General features: G+C 38.3%; 1 protein-coding gene across 7 annotated transcripts in view; it reads right to left on the bottom strand.

Annotated features, from left to right (window-relative positions):
* Window positions 1–22081, bottom strand: part of RAD23B (RAD23 homolog B, nucleotide excision repair protein) — a 36835-nt gene that overhangs the window by 1848 nt on the left and 12906 nt on the right. For 6 of the 7 annotated variants that reach the window (XM_051642380.1, XM_051642385.1, XM_051642383.1 and 3 more), the window contains 8 exons: window positions 20916–20997; window positions 18662–18741; window positions 16838–17085; window positions 13393–13448; window positions 9489–9616; window positions 3613–3730; window positions 2427–2554; window positions 1726–1902 (listed from right to left, as the gene is read on the bottom strand). In XM_051642380.1, the coding sequence (XP_051498340.1) occupies window positions 1726–1902; window positions 2427–2554; window positions 3613–3730; window positions 9489–9616; window positions 13393–13448; window positions 16838–17085; window positions 18662–18741; window positions 20916–20997 (1017 nt within the window). The remainder of the gene's footprint in view (window positions 1–1725; window positions 1903–2426; window positions 2555–3612; window positions 3731–9488; window positions 9617–13392; window positions 13449–16837; window positions 17086–18661; window positions 18742–20915; window positions 20998–22081) is intronic. The other variant, XM_051642381.1, reaches the window with a different exon arrangement.

The raw sequence follows: 22081 nt of genomic DNA, 5'->3' as shown, positions 1-22081 counted from the left end.
GGCATTTATTGCCTTCTTGAAACCAACATTGCTGTCTAGATCAATACAGCTTTCAGTGAGCAAAGAATAAGAAGGTGTTGCCCGTGCCTCTAGAAAACAGAATTCTCACTTCAGAAAGTGATTTGCATTAGTCTGATGAGGCATCATAAACCATACCACTTTTCTTTCACTGCCATAGTAAGTCACTATAACAGACTTGGTTCAGTGAAGTCAGGAAGTAATGGCACACTGTACTGCTGCAGAAAAAACTTAAAATGATGCCTTTTTTTAAACTATTAATTATAAAAAGCTCAGGATTTTTAACAAAAGTTGCCCGGGGCAAAAGCTCCCAGCCAATGATCACTAGTAGGCATCCCAACACATCACATTAAGCCATACTTTCAATGTTTCAACTGCACTTTCACTTTTTAAAACTACATGTTGTAGCCACAGAAAGTAAGTTGAGACCAATCTGTTTCTCAGAAGTCAAGGAATTAATGTCTGGGACACAATGGCAACAGGGGATGAGAATACTAGAGAAAAGCTTATTACTGTAGCCAAGGAAAATTAGTTTAGCCTTCAATTAAAGACATTCAGGAAACCAAGCCTTGCTTCAGCTAAGGAGAAGCACATACAACCATTTGGACGTTTTCTTAAAATCCTAATAGCACTTCAAAGGCATTTTACATACAGGGCAGATCAAATCTCTGTGAGAAACTACGTCCCATTACTCCTTATCAACCATTCTTAGATTTGATCTTATGCTTACAAACAGCATGAATGTGTCAGCTGTAATACTAAGACACTGAAATTTTGAGGTGTGTCATTCATGGAAAGGGAAATAAGCATATAGGTCTCTTTGTTGGAAGAGTCTGCAGAGGTAATGCTCTACTCCATAAAATGTTTTTAAAAGGAAGTGCAGCAGACTAGAGAGAATGATCTGTAAAGACATACATGGGCAACAGTTTTACTAGACTAATTTTGTTGTCTATTTCCTTGAGATCTAGTGAATTGACACCTGTAACAAAATTGTTCTGTTCTGATGATCCTTACAAAACCTTCTGCTTTGCCAGTCAAAAAACAGCCTTTGGTATACAAAACCACTACCACCGTATGACACAAGTCTCTGCAACTTGCTATAAGAAAAATGTCAGAGGTACTGCCACCTATGCATATCTATATTTAGTCCATTTTACACACTTTATGAATGCAATAAGCCACCTGAAGTGTATTTTTATAGACACGTTTACTTGTATTTTTAGAAAGCTATAATTAACTAATTCTCATGGATACACAAGGAACTGGGTTAAGTGGCACCTTCCAACTAATCTACTTAACTATGAGAGCTCTTACTATCCAAGTACTTTGCAAAGAGCATTCATACCGACACACCTTTGTATCCAGAAACCTAGCACAGCATGATCTAGAACAATAATGTCTGAGGCTTTTGTAAAAGGAATTACTGCCTGAGGGGAAATACATCAGTTATTACAGATATTCTCTGATGACTTAAAAGGCTCTTCTAAGACAGATCCAAGAGATTTTAGACTCAATAGCCATAAACCAAGAAAAAATGTGATTTGAAACAAGACTGCAACAGCCACAAAATATCAAGCGTGAAATATCTAAAGTAATGCAAAAGTACTGAGAATAAACAAAGTTTAAGTTAAGGCCTGTCTGAAGCATGCACCAGAGTCAACATTCTACAGGAACAGACAAGCAACATTTCAAAGAAGAAAGGCTCACCCTTTCTATAGCTTCTTTTTCCTGAGGTGTTACTTGAATGTAGTTCATATGACCATTTCCAGCTTCTGCTACTCCTCCAGTGCTGACACCATCATCACTGCCACTGAAACCTTGATGGGACTCTAGAACTGGCTCATTCAGCATATGAATAAAATGTTCCTGGTGCTGGCTTATTTGCTGTGATACATGGGAGATTTAAAAAATAAACATATTGAAATAAAACACATTTAAGCCTGTCGACAGGCAAATAAGAATGTTTATTTTTAGTGAATTACTGGTCAGAAGAATCTGTAAAAAGTGTGTATAGAAAAATTATTAGATCTAAGCATGGGAAATGCAATTGTATGTTTATTATGTTCATGTTGTAGTGACACTTCCCTCTTCCTGATGCCCTCTAAATCTTTTATTGACTCAGATTAATTTCTAATGTAATAAAAATGTTTTGTACAGCAACAACTGTATGTGGTATTGGTGGATATGGTTTATGAGAGAACTTTGTAGAGTAAGGGTGATGGTTGGACTCGGTGATCCCAAGGGTCTTTTCCAACCTGAATGGTTCTATGTTTCTATGAACTGCTGAAAAGCCAACAATAGAATGTTTTAACTGCTGTTAATACAGTATTCCAGTTAACATCAAGATATCCTTTTCTTCTAAAGCAGAATCAAAATTAGCAGCATTATTTTGTTGTTCTAAGATTCACCTGTAGTAGTTGAGGGTTTTCTCGTCCAATCTGCTGTAGCAATGCTGGTAACAGAGAAGGATTTTGCTGAATAATTTGTCTCATCTGCTGGAACTGAGGCTGATTTCGTAGAAACTCAAGTGGATGTCCTGAAAATCAATGAGATAACATTCTTTTTACAGTTACCACGATTCTTATTAAAATTCTTATTAAAATACATACTTACCATGTAAGCGTACATAGAAACAGGACATGGAAGTGGACAATCCACCTCTCACTGAAGAACAGAAGAGCATGCTTCCCCACAATAACTTACTCTAGCTTTAAGCAAGAATTCTTTATACTAAGGCTAAATGATGGATTTTCTTGTCACCTAGCCTTCTCTTAAGAGCAAACACCCTTCTGTTTTTGATCTCCAGCACGTCTCTTTATGTCTCATCTCCAAGTAATCTTCAGAGATACCTACTCAGCCTACTGTCTTGTCACTTTGTCTACAACAGTTTTCTACCTTCTGCAATAGGTCAGTTCTGTCCTCCAGCGATTCCTGCCTTCCCATATATTCCATGCTGTTAGATACTGCCTTGAATGCAACAATGTCAAAAGTGCTTACACCTTGAACACCATCTCTGCCACAGCCTGTGACAGACTTTTCTGACTCCTTGATTATGCTCCTTTCATATATTTATTTCTCTTTAAGACAGAGTTCTCTTCAGCAGGCACTAACAACTCTGTCCACATGCTGAACTGCTGCCTCTGAAGTCCTAGGTTATGGATAGGTTTCTCAGGTGCTGCACCTCCTGCCCTTACTGCAAGTTTCTCCCTTGAAATTCCGACTTCCAAGCAGTAAATGCTTTAATATAGTCACCGTCAACAGTGCACAGTTAGCCACAGATGTAGAAGTCAGAAGTTGAGAGAAAACACAACACCCTCCACAAACGTGATCATACATTTAAGTCCAGAACACTGATTCAAAGGAATTGTGCAGGATCACAGCATTTTTAGAAACTTCATGCTTTACTCCAGACATATCTATATACAAGAAGCTATTTTTTCCAAGCAAGTACCATACTTATAGAATTTCCATGTTGCAGCTTTTATCCAATTCACTTTGATCCATTCACAAACTCTAGGAACTTGAAATTCACTGAAGCAGAAAATGCTTAAAAGTGTGAGTTTATCACATCCTCTCAAATAGAATCTTTCTCACCTCCTAATGAACCAGTAGTTGTAGGTACAGTTGCTGCTGCTGTTCCTGAAGATTGAGAGGTACCAACACTTGCTGCTTGAGGATGTTCAGCCACGGCCTGGTTATCCCCCGGTATACCCTAAAGTCACAGTTCACATAATTACCTACAGAATGCTAAAAGATACTTGTTTTACCACATATATTTGTTAAGTTTTCAGAATGCTTTTCAGACCATTAAGGGTTTAACTGCAAATACAAAGCAAGATGCTGTGATAGGTATGCACTTCAACTGGAGGAGAATACTGTGAAAAGAGCCATTTATTTTTTTATAAGAAAATGTATCAGTTTAAAATGCACCCTACTCCATAAATACATGCTTTGAATCATGGTCAAAGATATTTGATGTAAGTGAAAAAGTTAAACTAGGTATCATGTTACAGTATTTTACAATGTTTATAATAAGTAATAAAGTTACACTATAGCAGCCAAATTGTAGCACACAATGCTGAGAGATAACAGATGCCATACAATCTGGAAAGGTATTAAGAAGAGATATAGGAACATGGCTCTTCGGACCTCTTTCCTCAAAGCAACAGTGTGACAACTGTCATTTACTGTATCTTAAGTGTGGAAGGCCTATATATTATAAAATTTTACCAGTTAAGAAAACAGTTAACTTTCATTTTGCTTATTTTCCATGTGCAAGCAATTTTATTTAGGAACTAATTGCTCTGGGGGATGAAACTGAGATATCTAAAGGAAGAGTAAAAGTAAATGAGACTTTACTCTATTACCTTTCTCCTTTGTGGAAATGCTTCAAATTTCCCACCCTAACCATGCTTTCCTCACTGTTACTGAATTCCTGCAGCACATCCTCCTCCCCGACACCTAGAAATTTAGGCAGCTTGGCACTGGACTGACATGAAGAAAAATTCCTATATGACTACAAGCCCTGGCAGTACCAACAAGGGAAGTTGCCTGATAGGAACCCAAAAGAGGCCGACTCCACAGAGCAGTAAATCTGAAACACACAGTAGTAGTGGGAGGAGCAATGTTAAACCCAACCCGAAAGGGGAAACACTATACAAGATCCTCTACCTCACAACACTCAAATTACCAGGGCATCACAATATTCCTATTTTCTAGTCTTCCTGCCTACTCAATTGAGTTAAGTCTGAGAAGGCAGAAGTGCTGGTATGACTGAATATATTTCACCTGCCTCAAATGAAGGAGGCACCCATCATTTTGGGAACCACAAAACATACGGAACAGGGTGGGTGGAAATAACTACAGAACTTCAGAGTAACCAGACAAAGAACATGTTTGGCAAGCCTACCACAGAAGTCACTGGTAGGTAATGTAGATTAAAAATCCTGCTGTAACATGATCTTCACACAGTATGTTCATCACCACAGCTGAACAAAGAAGACAAATGCACACCTAATAAAAAGGCCACATCTACAAAGGGAGAACCAGACAGTGCTCCAGGAAAAACTCTGCCTTATCTGCGAAATAAGAAGCACATCAAGACACAAATTACCTAATCTGCAAGTCCACCTTTAAGCCACTCAGAGGAACAAATACAAGTTTTCCCTGTCACACATTTCATTACCATTACTTGACTTGGTCAGCTTGCTACACATCCCTCTGTCCACAGAGGGGAGAAAAAATTCCATTCATGACATAACACTGAGGTAACTTCCTCTTTCTCTTATCAGTGCTTTACAGAACACTGCTTAAATATCTTTTCCCATCAAATCAGTAATTTCTGGGATTCTAATTATAATGTAGGAACTTGGGTTAATCTTGGTTAAGCTCAACTACTGGCTGAGTTCACCTATTTGCAGGTGTATGTTGTTATAGCAATCTGTGCCCAGATGGAACAGCACATGTCTGCAAACCATAAGTTTGCACTTGAATGGAAGAAGTATGGGAATTTGTCCAACCAAATTAACTTAGAGATGACTTGTCATCTTGAACATTACCTTAGCTCTTAAACACAAGCTTGAAGTATTGCTCTCCAAATAACCAACTGTAATCAGGAGAGACTACCAAGATGTACTTTGTTACCCAACAGAATAAAGCATTATATCAATTCACATACAATTAATTTTGAATGTAAACATTGCTTGGACAGCAAAAAAAGAAGACATTTTTGTCTCATGGTGGATTAAACAATTGTTTACTGTTTAATGAGTACCAGAGCAGCTTTCAGCTGACATTGTACTCCACAGCAGAATAATCACATCAGGCTCAGCCCAAGGAACACAGATTTAGAACAGAACAGTTCCAGCTGAAAGTGACCTACAGTGGTCAATCTAATCCACCTACCTGACCACTCCAGGGCTGACCAAAAGTTCCTAAGATCATTGTCCAAATGCTTCTTAAATAGTGACAGGCATAAGGCATCATCAACTGCCTCCCTAGGGAGCCTGTTCAGTGTTTCACCGCCTTCTTGGTCAAGAAACATTTCCATACATTTCCAAACTAATAGTCTGGTTGTTGAAAGAAAGACAGGACTGCTTCCCAATTAAGGGCTAAGGAATCCTTGGGTCAAAACCAAATACTAATCTAAATGCCTTCAAATATGAGCCTGGGCATAGAAAGAGACACAGTCTCTTTTGGAATCAAGAGCTCCTCCCATGATCACAGCTCAAGAACATCGGATTATACACAGGTCCTCAGCCATGAGGCCTTGAAAACTGAACAGTTTGTTATTGAACCATGGACAAGTTGAATCTTCAGGGCTCATTTAAGGAAAAGCTATGCTTTAAGTGTAGATACTCTCTTAACATTTTCTTTCCAACACTTTACAGGTACCTTTGGTGTACTGATTATTGAAAGCAGGACAGTGGCATACACTCACAGCTCTCAACACCCCAATCCTATTTTGCAGATGATATGAAAGTTAACACTGATGATGGAGTTAGATAGAAGGTTAAAGAGCACTGTCATAAAAGGACCAGTATTAACTAAAGAGAAGCTTTTTTGATGCAGCAGGATGGTAAAGAAAATGTTTAGACCACAGCAGATCAAGAATAATTAGAAAGACCATTTGGAGTAACACTATCCTTCTTGAAGGAAAACAAGTCTGCCAGCTAATTTGGTCTCCAAGAGCAAGACTGTTCCTCCCCACTCCCTTTTCCCAGAAGGAAGAAAAGAACAAAGATACTTTCAGTAAAGGCTAACATGAAACAGAAAGAGACCAGCTTATATAACAGAAGGACCCATTTTAAACAGCAAATTGACCAAAGGAGTAGAAATTAACTGCTCAGACAAAGTAAAATAATCCATTTGTCAGATACGCCACATGTTGAACTCCCTTGTAGAGATGCTTTACTTCTATTCAGGGCTTCCTGAACAGAAATAAACTAAAGCAGGGAAATACCAGACTGAGTGTACAAGCACTGCATGCTGTACATCACTGGCACATGCACAGGAAGCTCAACACAGGAGGCACTGGATTGATGGTATATGTACAGGCTAAATGCACAGTACAATCAGCATTTTTAAGGCATGAAATACAAATGTTTGAGATTCCAGACAACTGAGATTCTAGATCTGTGGTAGACAGACGGGAGGTACTGCATTCACCTTTAGGGCAAGGCTGTATTTATGACCTTGTGCTGGTCTGATACTAGATGAAATCTGAACTTCTTCCATCCATGCACTCAAAACATTTGTTACCTGTTTAAAAACTGCAGGCTACAAAGTCTTGAGATCATTGATGTAAATGGAAAGTCCACCAGCAATTTGTAACTACTGGGGAAAAACTTCACTAAAAAAAGGTAAATTTTATAACTGGAGGTAAAGATGCCAGTTTTCTTAACTTATTGGAAATTCAATCTGCCTATTTTGAAAGGACTGGCTCAAGATTTATGGTTTCAAGATTTTTTAAGAAGCTTGTATTTGGAACAAGGCAAAGTCCCATCAGGGAAAAAACTGTATGCTAGAGTGAAAGCTAAATGTACCATAAATACTGATTAAACAACAAGCTCCCAGACAGACTGTCTAGTGGTTACAATTCCCCTGCCAGATTAAGGTATAAAATGAAAAGGAATTCAAAAAGCCCCTAGAACAACTCACAAGTTTTCCCTTACAGTGAAGCCATATTTCTATTTCCTCTGATGCCAATGAAGAGAGGAATTGTTTCTTCTCCAGAATATTGCTTAAATTAAAACACCAATGAAATTAAGCACACTTCAAAAACTCTCAAACCTTTCTGTTTGGAAACCATGCTACTAAGAAGACTGTAAAGTGTTAGTTAAAAATTATTAACTGGCCACCAAAAATTTTATGACAAGGCTACAGAGATGGTGGATAATGGCAGAGCAACTGAGTCAACTACTTGGATTTGTGCCAGGCATTTGACACTGTCCCACATAACATCCTGGTCTCCAAACTGACAAGACATAGATTTGACAGATGGTCCACTTAGTGGATAAGAAATTGGCTGGATGGCCACACCCGCAGAGTTGTGGTCAATGGCTCAGTGTCCCAGTGGAGGCAAGTGGCGAGTGTTGTCCCTCAGGGGTCAGTATTGGGACCATCTTTGTTGGGAGGCATGGACAGTGGGATTGAGTGTATCATCAGCAAGTTTGCTGATGATACCAAGCTGTGTGGAGTAGTTGAAACCCTAGAGGGAAGGGAGGCCATCCAGAGGGACCTTGACAGATTGCAGAGGTGGGCCAGTGCCAACCTCATGAAGTTCAACAAGGCCAAGTGCAAAGTCCTGCACCTGGGCCAGTGCAATCCCAAGCACAAATACAGGCTGGGGGGAGAATGGCTAGAGAGCAGTCCTGAGGAGAAGGACTTGGGGGTGGTAGCAGATGAGAAGCTCAACATGAGCTGCCAGTGTGCTGGAGCCCAAAGAGCCAGTTGTGTCCTGGGCTGCATCAAAAGAACAGTGGCCAGCAGGGCCAGGGAGGAGATTCTGCCCCTCTGCTCTGATGAAGCCACACCTGGAGTGCTGTGTCCAGCTCTGGAGGCCTCAGCACAGGAGCGACATGGAGCTGTTAGAGAGGGTCCAGAGAAGGGTCACAAAGATGATCCAAGGGCTGCAGCACCTCTGATATGAAGACAGGCTGCAAGAGCTGAGGCTATTGAGCCTGGAGAAGAGAAGGCTCCGGGGAGACATTGTAGTGGCCTTCCAGTACCTAAAAGGAGCTGGGGAGGGGCTTTTCACCAGAGAGGGCAGTAACAGAACAAGGGGGGTAATGGTTTTAAACTGAAAGAGGGGAGATTTAGGTTAGACATCAGGAAGAAATTCTTCACCATAAGGGTAGTAAAGCACTGGAATAGGTTGCCCTGGGAGGTTGTGGGAGCCCCCTCCCTGGAAGCATTCAGCACCAGGTTGGATGAGGCTTTGTGCAACCTGGTCTAGTGTGGGGTGTGCCTGCTCATAGCAGGGAGGTTGCAACCTGATGATCTTTAAGGTCCCTTCCAAACTTAAGCATTCTGTGATTCAATGATTCTGTGATTCTAACTGGGACTTAAAGAAAAAAGTCTTTGTGATAGTACAGATACTAGTGAAAAACACAGCTAATGCTGTGACACAAAGTAATTCCTTGAGCCAGTCATCAGCAGCTAAAACTTCCACTGTAACTGGACACGTTTTATGTACATATGCATACAAATCAACAAAGAATAAAAGCAAAGAAGTGACAGAGGTAGTTAGGGATGACTTCAGCATTTTCTGTAACGTATTATGACCCTCAAAATCTGAATCTCATCCTTCCAGATGTTTTGCTTAGAGGTGGTATTCCTCATGAATATGTACTGCTCTTACAGATTGGGTACTATTCAAAATAACAAGCAAATCAAAGTTAAAGTTATTCTTTAGTGAAGACAAAATCAAAAATGAAGGAATAAGAGTGCACATAAAACAAACTGCTCACCATTAAAAGGTATTCCACTGCTCGGTCAGGATTGTTGAAGCTGGCTCTCAGCGCTGCAATTACTTGCTCTCGTTCATAGCCCATTGACATGATCTCAGTCACCATGTTCTCATAGGATTGACCTGTCACTAGAAGTAACATGACCACCATTTTAAGGGAATAAGGGGGAAAAAAACAGCACAAAAATGTATCAATGGATAAATGTAATTTCTACTCATTGAAGAGTAAAGAACAGCTCATATTAAATTTGCCATGGTTCTCTTGCTTTACCTCCAAATATATTCTGGTGGTTTAACCGTGCAGCTGATTGGAGTACTAGAGACTAATGAACACATTGCAAACTTCAATTGAAAAAGAAGTAGCTTTTGTGATACTCCTGTACTCGTAATTGAAATAATACTCCCTCTCTATGCTTTCACCTAAGGTCAGGGGCATTCTCACAATATTAAACTCCTGATCTAATCAAGAAGTGTCTCCTGCACTCTAAGTTTGGAAATTAAACTTTCTAGGCAAAAATCATCCTGTCAAACTGGTGGCCATTAAGGTTTTTCCAAATAAAGACTTCACACTGTGCTACAGTTACATATATGACAAACAGCGATGACCAAGTTACAACTGTGCATCGCTACACAATGGTGATGATGATCAAATTAACATGGATGAACTCAAATCAGGCAGGGCTTAGTTATATCTAGGGCAGTAACTGAAGACCTCAGTGAGTATTCAGGAGAACAAGTTCACTTATTTAATTCACGCATATTTGACTAGACATCCACCACATCTCATCTCCCACCTCTTACCATGTAAGTGGACTAAACTGTCCCATACCTGCAGCCATCATGACAAAGGGGTCCACACACACTATACGGAGCAGCTTAAGGAATATTGATCACTACACTAATAGTACTGTAGGAAAAATTATTGTCTCTTTTCATAATCCATTTTATTTCTCTTCCTTTAAAGCAGACAGCAGGTTTAACAATTAAAAAAAGATATTCTATTATAAAAACTAATGCATCAACATCTCAACAAAGGCATTAAAATACCATTTCCTTCCTTGAATAAAGGTATTTCTGATTTCAGTGGAATCCTACTACTGATTCTGTGACACTAGCAAGTTAGTGGCAGAAGAGTTAAATAATTAAGTCATCATAAAATCAACATTTTTAAAAAGTAGAGAATACAAATACTGCTAGAGCTACTCTGATAAATAAGTCACAAGTATAAGAACCAAAAAAAAAAAAAAAATCAAGTTTTATTCCCTAACAGAGAAAGTGTTTAACTCAAGCCAACATTAAGACAATCACGTTGCTCCATTTTTAAAGGATCCTTCTAAATAATCAGTGGATGTATAACTGAGGACAATACACTCAAGAATAAATAATAAAACATCCTTAGCACAAGGGTACTTGTGCATTACCTAGGAATAACTAATGGATTTACTACCCTTGACTGATTTTAGTATTTAGTGTTCAGACTTCTAAAAAATAGTGCCAACCTGAGTTCAAGGAATGGTCAGTTCATGTCTTCATAAGATCAATCATTTTACATCTACTTGAATTTTTTTCAACGATTAAAAAAAAAAATCACCTCTGCTTTGCTCTAAATACACATATTTCTGTACATATCTTCAGAGAAGCAAAAAAAACCAAGCCAACAATTGTCTCAACACAGTGATTTCGATTAACTTACTGCTCCACGGCCTTTCTTACACAGCATTACTTTACCCTTACCATTGCTAACAAACTAATCAAAGTAAACAGAAAACAGAACACCTTGTGATCTAATTAGTTAATTCTTAAACACTTCTGTACTACTCTTTCAATATAAGTTCGGTAGAGACTAGAATAGAATAAGAGATTTGGTACAGAAAAAAAAAAGAAGCAAGAAGGCTGACTTGCTCTGGACAGACTGCTACAGAAGCCATAATTAAAAGCCAAAGAAGGAAACAGAACTACAGCAAATTTAGGCACATGTACTCCATATACATTCTACTTAAACAAGTGATGCAAAAGGAAGCACAAGAATAATAATAAATTAATTGCACACTAGCAATTTCGTTATGTAGTCAGGCCTGTCTCTACATAGTGATACTTGCAGTGTTTCAGAGGTCAATGCAGAACTGATTCTGCTCTTTGCTTTTGTATTTCTAGTAACATTTTATAGTTGGATTAACTTTCAAATCCACTTGATCACACTCCCCACAATAAATGTTGTCTAGAAAAATTCTTGCCCTAAAGAAAGCTTAGGCTGCTTCAGTGAAAGACTTCATTGCACATGAACTGCATGTACCACACAAAGCCACATCAGTTTTCAGGCAATGTATCTAACTGAAGACAAAAGCAATTCAGTAGAAACCAATCCTTGTCTTTGAACAGAAGTTAATGATCTTCAGACAATGTAATTGAGAAGACAAGGTTAAGAACTTGCCTGGGACACTTACTAAGGATGTAAAAACATACTATAGGAATTTGTGCAAGCAAATTCCTTTCAAGACAGTTTCTAAAGAAAAAGAACCACAGAGTTCATGCCTATTGCATTTGATAGTTTTTTTGTCATATAGCCCTTGCAGGATGGTTATCCAGGAAATTACACTCAATGTCTGTTATTTCCAAACTGTTAGGGACATGTGGGCTTACTGTATCAGGTAATAATCAAAGAACTTAGATATAAAATGGATAGTGAGGTGATGTTCTCCTGCTACATGGAAAAGAGATTTATTTTATTTTATTTTATTTTCAATTCTGAATATAACTGAATCAAGACCACTAGCTTAATTAAACTTTTTAGTCACTATTGTTAACATGAGTATTTGTGATGACCACATCTCAGTACAAAGGTATAGCAAATGGTTAATGAAGTCTGCAGCAACTTCGGTAGAAGCAGTCACTTAAAAAAAATGTAACAGAACTCTACTGGTTGTCTCCTACAGCATCTATTAGGTATTTCAGTCATACATTTCTTCAGCCTAAATCAGTATGCCGTAAGACCTAAGATGCAGTTAGACAGACTAAACCTGGTGGCTACCACCAACTACTGCTCCTGAATCACTGTGGGCTGCTTAATCACAACACCTGCCCCCAATACAACCACATAGCCCTACACAAAAATGTAAGCAAAACTCTGGAATTGGTTTAACTTTTTGTACCAAATTGTATCTTAACGTTTACAGAGATACAACAGAATCAAAAACCCACCACTCCCTTGCTTCTGTGCCTTAATTTGTTACACTCTAAAAATAATTTTTTTTAAAAAAAAAACCTCCAAAAAATTGAAGTAGGAGGGTTGTGGGTTTACCAAGTAATTTCCCAGCTACCATAATCTGCATGAATGCAGGGCACAACTTTCCACTGTTTTTACCCTGTTTATTCCACTTTGAAACAAAGACATTTACACTGTTAAAAGAAAAGTGAATTGACTGCAAGTATATGGAGGCATTCACTCCTCAACCCAGAGAGCACCAGATTTGGTGAATTTATCTAATCTAAATGTGTCAAAAGACAGTACTATCAAGGCTGGAACAAGAGAATAATAACAGTAGTAGTTTTATCAGACCTGCACACTGGGAAGTAAAGGTGGAAAGCATATACATATTCATGTCCAGTCTTCTATTCAAGGCACTTCAAACTGAATAGTATAGAAGAGAAATTAAGGCAAATGGGGAAAAAAAAACAGGATTAAGAATCTTCCTTTTACACAACAAAAAATCATGAAGTGAAATATTCTTCAGTAAAGAAGTTATTGATGCTGGTTCTAAGATACCAACTATCAGGTCTTAGAGAAGAGTACTGTGATGATAACTTTAACAATGACAGATAGAGAAGAGAACGTCAACATCTGCTAATCCGTCATTTGTTTCTGCTGCACCAAAAGAATGTCTACATTAAAAAAACACTCCACTTACCAAGTGCACTTATAGCATCCTCAAAAAGATTTGATCGAGATGTATCACCTGTTGTACTGTAAGATGAAGACAAGTGCAATGGTAATTACAAAACTTTGGAAACTTCCTGTTTTCTTAAAAAAGCAGCAGCAGCTGTAACTCTAATAGCCCATTTTTTTTCTAAAAAAACAAAGCCCTCCAGAGAGCTCTCTTCATCTTATATGAGACCACATTTTACGAACCTTAAATACTATAATTTTTAATACTTAAAGGTCAACCTTCCCCCCCTACCCCCCAATAGTTGGCAGTTGCCCATCTGCTCAGGGTGGTCATCTGCTTGCTAAAATGCTTTAAAGGGTGGGAGAACAAGTTGGATTTTCAAAAGCACACAGCATCTGCTTCCCCATTGTCTAGTTTGACCTCAATGAGGACTCATGGAGGCAAGCACTAAAATCTCAGTATCCTACTTTCCTAGGAATGTAAACTGCTAACATTTGCAATCACTCCATCTCCAGTTAAGAAAGCTGTTAAATTACATTATTAAGGGCTTACCTCCATGAACACCAAGGAACACAGAGGCACAAGACCCGGCAGAGGAACTCCAGTTAACTCAGTCAGAGCCAAAGGTACCCCTTTGCAGCTCCTTCCAGGGCAGCAACTTAAATCACCAGCCCCTTAGTCTCTGAGTAACAGCCCTGTTTGGCCAACAGGAGTTGCTCTCCAGGTCTCTTTACAGAACAAGGCTATTCCTGCCTACAGGGTGGTATGACTCACTGCACGGTGCCAGGAAAAAGTGTTTTGGGATTGTGCAAGACTTACTACGGGATATCTAGGGGAAGAATGAAAGGCAAGGAAAGGGAAGCATCAAGGCACCCTGTAGATGAAAAGCATGTGTAAAGGAAGCAAAAAGGAGTAGAAGGGCCAGTCACATGTACACAGCACTTGTCTGGCGAAGCCCTGCACCTGATCACCCGCCCAGCCTGCCTTCTAATTGAACTCCATTTCTAAATATTTTTCATGCTGGGGGGCAACCTCTCTATTCTACATGCACGTGTGTGTATGGAAGTCTTAAGTGCCCACATCTGGACAGGAAATCATGACTGCAGGGGATATACACACACACCTGTGGAGCCAGCAACTGCAGAGACCAGACACTGGAAATCTCTCTGCCAGCAGCTGCAGAATGGCCTACAGCTTTCCATGCACCTGGCATGTCAGCAGCTGAACAGACTAGAGTGTATGCCTGTTCTGTGTGGATGTATACACTAGATTGTGCGCAATCACAGGCAAGCATCAAGCTTGAAAAGTGAATATTGCATGGTTGTAAGCCAGAGCCAGCTGCTGGAGAGACCAGAGGATCCGAGAAGTTGTCTGGAAGTCAGCTGCTGGTAAGGTCATATGCCTTGGTCAGCTAGTGTGTCCATGAAATTAGGTGACTGGGAAACCAGGAGACGTAGGAACTAGCTACCAGGTTCCCTTCGTGTCTACATCCAGTTCCTGGATGGATCCTCTGTATGTAAACACATAGATGCATGTGAAGGGAATCTGGGTATCAACAACTGGAGCAGGGTTACAGTGTTCAGGCAGTCATATGCCCAGGTACCAAAAACCTGGGAGACTGGGAGATCTAGGGGGCTGGCTACCGGAAGACCAAGGTCAGCTACTGGAGAAATCCGTATTGTTCATTTGTCTCTCTGTACATATGTATTTTGCACTAGTGGATTTTGCCCTGAGTCCTGAATAGCAAGAGGGGAACAGGATGTAACTGCTGGTGCTGTAAAGGTTGCTTGAGTGCTGTTTTTTTCTGCCTGTGTTGACCTATGCTGCCAGCCATACACACATACTGTGTGTATGTACTGAAAATCTTGATACGTGATAGACTTGAGGACATGGAGCTGCAGCAGCCCTGCATCTATCAGACTTCCAGAGTCAGCAACTCCCATCAGCAAGTGAAAGATCATCAGATTAATCTGATGCAGTTTTCAGAAGATGCCATTAAAAATCAGACAAGGCATTTACAGAGATGCATTTATGTAAGAAAAAATTTCTTCTAACAAGAATGCTTCACTAGTATCTATCACTAGTAAGATTTACAAATGAAAAAGATCAGAGGTGAAACAGGACATCAGCTTGCCTAGACACAACTCAATAAATCTTCACCAGCCTTAGTAATTTAACTTCTAAAGCAAATCAGAAACAAGCAGCACTCACTAAAATCAAGGCAGGTGATAATTACAAAGCATTCATTGAATTATTCTCTTGCTTCCTGTTAACTATGTACATTGAGGCTCCCTTACTGCAGTTTTACAACACTAAAATCTGCACATGGAAAAGTTGGAAAGCACTGTTTCAGTATTAAAGACTTCATCCAATCTTTGAACCTGCTGGACAAACTCAGCAGAAAACCCCACCCATTGACATAAATAAAAAAATATTCAACTGATAAATGAAGCCTCATTTGTATTCCACTTCAAAAATATGCCCATTTCTCAGAATTGCAAAATTAAGTAATCAATTAGAGTATTTATTGCAAGAAACTTGTGATGGCATTTCCAAGATATTAGGCAATTGCAAGTTTTGTGCCCTTATAATCAGATCAATATTTGATCATGCTTAAATACAACCACTTCAAAAGATATTTTCTTGTGCACCAATGTTCACATACATAACACAAATAATTTTAAATCAGTGTATCAAAAAAAGATTTGAAGTTAGCCAGCAGTTCAAGGGCCATTACATTACAGCTAAAACCTTTTTTTTCCCATGCAATACTTAAGTAACATAAAATGAGCAAAAAAAAGGCTATAGTACACAACAGTGATGAAACCTCCAACTTCCTTTCTATTTTCTAAATGTAGAGAATCAAGGTTAAAAGCTATCACAATGCCCACAACTACCTGCAGATGGGCCAAAGAACATTCAGAACAAATAAGCTAACAGTTTTAAAACATGACCTGATTAAAAGCAATACTATATCCTAAAACATGAAAGAAAAAGCGCTTTCCAGAAATTAAGAGAGTCCTACAGCAATAAAGAACTTATTGTTTAACCAAAATAATTCAAAACACAGAGGTCTCTCAACAGGACAAGACACATACCTCTAAAGTCTTAAAGAGCTTTGTGCACAGTAGCTTCCCATGCAGGTGAATATCCTTAGTCTGAAAATAAAACTTGTGCTACTCTAACTCAAATGCCTAAGGGAACCACAAGTCCTGTGTCATTTAACTCTCCACTCCATAGTTAAGTTTGAAGACCACACTTCCCATAGGAGAAAGTGTAAGGAGGGAGGGGCACTTCTTACCATCAGTAATATACTTAAGCCAGAGACTGAGGCTACCATTAAGAAAGATTACGTAGAGCTGAGAAAATGGTAGGGCTTAACACTGTAGTGGAAAGTTCAACTTAAAATCAAAACGAGAAAGAACAGAAATGGACAGAGAAGCCATTTTTGGAGGCTCTTTCATACCTGTCAGTTGATGATGGGCTGACAGCAGCTGATGCCTCATGTGGTTTTTCTGCTGGCTTGTCTTCTTTAGGAGCACTCACAGGTGCAGATTCACAAGCAACTGCATCTGGTGCTGGTGGTGGAAGGACAGGAGCTGGCACAGGGGAAGCAGAAGGGTTTGGTGCAGTGACTGGTGCAGGAGCTGCAGCTGTTGAGCTAACAGTGGTAGTAGCACTGGATTGCTGAGTTGCTCCTGCTGCTGCTTTGGGCTGTAGAGAACACATTGATTAGGTTCTGTTAAGACCATTTCTGTGACATTGCTGCCTCAACGTCAAGCATAATATTACATCATTACAAGACATTAAATCTATAATGCCTTCATTGCGTTTAAACAGGCAACTGATCGTGTCACTGAAGTGCCTAGACACCTGAGCAGTGACATAATTTGAGTGCAAAGTGAAATGCAAAGTTCTAAATATTTATAGACAGCAATACTTTAAATGTAAAAACAACCATGTGTTTTCCAAAAGCACATTTTTCAGAAGAAACTAAAACAGCTGTCAAAAGATATCTGACAAGCATAACAGTTTTTTCACCACTCATATATGGAAAAAAAGATTGATTAAGACAGAAATTACATTTCATTATGAATGCTATTTGCTGGAAAATGAGATGCAAAATATTTAACTTAACCTGCAACAAATTTTACTTGTGCACTCTTCACATCCAAAGCAATACTCAGTGAGCACCAAAATTGTAGCAAAACAAGGACTCCCAAATCTACAGCAACAAATTTATAGTGGCAATATTTGCATATAATTGTAATTCAATCTTTACATCTCTATTGGAAACATGGATCTTGCTTGGATGCCATATTAATCCTACTACATAGAAATTACACTTTTCAGAGTGCATGTACTTTCAAGCTAAGGTAAAGAATTACCTTTCTGAAAGCTGTATCACTGTAGTCCCTTACCTATTAATATCTTTAGGGACTGACAAAGCTGACCCCCATCTCTGCCTTACCAAGGGAAATAGGTGACCTTTAACAAAACATAACTACTTATTCAAGGTGAATCACTTTCAGACAATGTTTACTTAAACTAGGAAAAATTTATTTCCTCCTTTGTCTGAAAGGACAGGAGAGACTGAGAATGAATATGTTCCAAAATAATGGGCACAATCAATAACATTTTAAGAAGCAGTCAAAGAAAAACACTGAAACACATCTGAGCCTCAGGCAAAGCTAGTGGCTGTGCCTAAGTGACAGGGCATGTCTTATCCAGGAAAGTATCAAGGAAAGTGAACTAAGCTTATAGAGTTAACAAAAGATCATAAAACTGAAGAAGTGCCCAAATATGAAACACAGGTCCTTTAAAATAATAAAGCATTGCATTTTGCAATGCATGAAGGTCTGTGTTTCTTCTGATACCAACAAAATGAAAGCTGTACTATGAAATCCCATCTGCATCTGTTTTCTGTATAGAGGATTCAGTAACAAACTACCTATCTTCCCCTTTTAATAGTATCACTGGAAAAATAACACCGAGACAAGAAAGAAGAAACAGTTAAGTCAGCCAATGGCAACTTTTTTCTCTGATGTAAATACCCTGCACAGAACAGCAATAACAATCATCATAGACAAACTAGGACTATGAAGCAATACTTGGTATCTCTTCACCCAAGCATTTTTATTTATTTTTTTTACTTTAGACCAAAACTTTCCAAATTATCGAATTCCACTGGTTTTAAGGACAGGTGTATACAATCACTCATCACAATGAAAATACAAAACAAAACAATTAAATGAAAGCAATCTCCTTTTCAAAAATAAGGACTACTTACTTTTGTCACCATAACCACAACAAAGTTGTTCTCATCTATTTTGTATTCCTTAAGAGCAGTATCATCATTAAGGATTTTACCTGGCAAATAAAACAGATGCAAATTAAGAAGTTATTTAACAAATCACTAGATTGCCCTGGGATTCCCTCATATAAACACAAAAAACATGTTTTAAGCAGATTTATAAACACTATTAGCCCTCTTAAAAGTGTTTTGGCTGGTAAACTTTGGCAGTAGAGTTACAAGTAATTTTCCTCTTATGATGTCCGCAGTACTGCTAATCTTGAACTCTGTTGCCGTAAGAGTCGAAGATGCTACAAATAATTTAAAACAGAAGCTTTTAATCTAGAGAAATATTTATTGGACCTTTAAGACAGGTAAAAAGGCTTTAGCATAAATAAGCTTAAATGAATAACTTATGCCTGCTTACACACTCTATACACAGTAAGAAAATTTATTCCTGCTTATTTTCTGACTGCCCTTCAGATGTAGTAAACTATCTACAGTTCCCTGCCACACTAAGTTTATCTACATTTTACAAGTTTGTGACTTCGCAACTTGAACAATTTCTTCTTAAAAGAAGGCTAGAGAATTAGAAAAAGCTAAAACCATTCCATATTCTGCTACCTTGACTAAGGGATTAAAAAAAAAAAAAAATCAGACAAAATCAGAAAACGTGTTTGTTACACTTTTGATGCTTCACTGCAAAGAAATTGAGCAAAACATAGACATTATGGCACTTGGAACACAAAGCATGTGGCACTGTCCTACTCTCTACCGGTTCAACCAGTCTTGCAGGTCAAATGCTCAAGAATGTATTATATGCAATATAGCAGTAGTTAGTACTTGGTGCAGCATCTGACTCAGAGCACACACAGGCTTACCCACAGTTTTCTGGTTTGTAGACACTTTGGGGCACTTTTGTCCTGGGTCTTCCCAGGACACACCACTCACAGGGTTTCCAGATTTTACCTTAACACAACACAACTGATCTACCTCGCTGCTGATTATTATAACCTTCTTTAAAAAAGCATTTTTAGTAACAATTTGTATACTTTTAACCAGGTTCAATCAGCATATGACTCTGCTTTTCCAAATAATCTAAGGCTCATTTTAATCACAGTAAAAATGCCAACAATACACTCTTGTATCTCTTGTCCAAGTAAAAGCAATCATTTTTTGGATGATTTTCTATTCTAAATCTTTTCTTCCCACATTTTCTCAATGTTTGTGAGGATCATACAACACTGTAGATAAATTCTGGCTTATGAAAACACTCAAGTCGCAATTCATATAATCTTATGCAACCCTTTATTTTTTTAGTTATAGAAATATAGTATTAAGAGTATCATGCAGCTATGCATACTGCACAAGACTTTCCACCTTGTTCATATATATTTATTATACATGCAACTTTCACCTTCATGTTCTTTGTGTGCATTATCTTCACTGAAGGGACATGAAATTTGCTAAGAAACATAGTGAAGAGTCTATACAAACACAGGGAGGCTTCTGACTTCTCTCTCATTAGCATCTTTCCATTGTGGCTTTAGCTTATTAGAAGTAGAAAAACAATACTATTTACAAAGCAATATACTGAAGAAGTAAAAAGACTAGTATTTCTTTCACGGTTTCAGAGGAAAAAGCCCCAGATGTGCTACTGAAAAAGAACTTTTTAAATTCCAACCTGAAGAGAGAACAGAAAACTGGATCTCTGTATTAGTGCCAGACTGAATCAGCCAGGTAGAAAACAGTAAAACAATATTGCCAGAAAAAAATCAAACCACGTTAGCTCAAATAAATTAAGTTCATGTCTTTCTCTGACATTAGCCTGCTTTTTGCTAGCACATAGTAGGTTGCAAATGACTTTAAAGTAATGTAAAGATTGTACAGTAAGGATTTGGTAGAGGGTTTCTTTCATAAATACAAAAGAAATAACCCAATTTTTAAATGAGATACATATATGAATGCTTCAGCTACACACAGCATAGACTGAACAAAAGATGAGAGTTACCCATAACATGTCATCTGCTTAAATCCTCATTTCTTGTAACAAAAGCTGTTTCTACTTCACCTAGCATTTCCCACTTAGGACTACAAGATTTGTTATTCATTTGTTTTGGTTTTGGTTTTGGTTTGGTTTTAACCTATTTCTACTTCAGTACTTATAACCTTTAGATGACTTAACATTCATACCAAAGTCAAAGGACAGAAAAAAATGAAGTAAATTCAGTATTTTCAGAATATCCATTACCTGCATAAATTAGCTTTTGGCCAGCTACTGGAAAAGCATCTTTCCCCCTTTCTGATTCAATCTTCTCTTTCAATGCCTTCACCTAAAGAAAGAAACAGTCTTAATAAAAAAAATTAATTAAAAAGTTGTTTCACAATACAAACCTAATTAAGTACACTTTGGTGTACACATTACGTACACATTTTTCAGTTACATTTTGATTATGTCAAGTGCATCAGTCTTCCAAAAATGTCACTGTAACCACTTGCTCAGCAATGTGTTCCCAAATTATCTCTTGTGCTTAATCAAATTAGGTAAGTAATTTTTCAGAGAGACGTCTACATATATTATAAGTGCAAAAAACTGATAAATTTGGGCCAAAATACTTTTACCTACTGACCCATTTGCCCTCCCTGTTCTTTCTCTGAATGCAGGGGGTACATAAGCTACACACAGCTGATGGCTTTCTTTATCATAAAGGCACTTCAGGGACTGCCTGTCTTTTTGGTTAAGGTCACCATGACATTCAGCTTAACTTACTGGAATGACCTGAGGCCTTGATATGCAAAGACTTGTGCAAACTGTCCAGATGTTAATTTTGTACAAGTAGTTTTCAACTCTTTCCCCTCCCTTGTAATTTCTGGAGCTTTGCATAGCAATTTTAAGTCTACACATGAAAGTGTTTTGCCTTACTTACTTGCTTATGCAGACCACTGACACATAACCCATACTTCCAGAGCACCACATACAACAGCTCAAATGACACTGTGTTAGTTGTCATGTATCAGAATGGCTGTATTTTCCAGACAGACTTCAGAACACTATGCTGAGTAGATGAAGGATGTACCTATAGAAGCATTTCTGTATTGATACACTCAAAATAATGTTTTAAGACAAACTGCCTGCATACAAAAATTCATTCTTGCTTCCTGAGAGACATTCCCAATATATATAAAGCAAAGACAGCCAACCTGTTACAAAGTTATTACTACAAACTAATTCCAGAAGGTTTTTTCCTGAATAGTCATAAGCTTTTTTGTTTAAACACTGCAATCAACATGCATATACCTAGTTATTTGACCAGCTAATCACATGAAAATGTGTTTATCTTGACAGCTCAATCGGACTGGCAATTACCTGTGCCACAAGTAGCCGTAGATAATTATAATTTTGGGGGTTTTTTTTGT

Source organism: Apus apus, chromosome Z, assembly GCF_020740795.1.
Source record: "Apus apus isolate bApuApu2 chromosome Z, bApuApu2.pri.cur, whole genome shotgun sequence".
Taxonomy (NCBI): Eukaryota; Metazoa; Chordata; class Aves; order Apodiformes; family Apodidae; genus Apus; species Apus apus.
The sequence above is the reverse complement of the archived record's forward strand: the minus strand, read 5'-3'. Positions and strand labels throughout refer to the sequence as shown.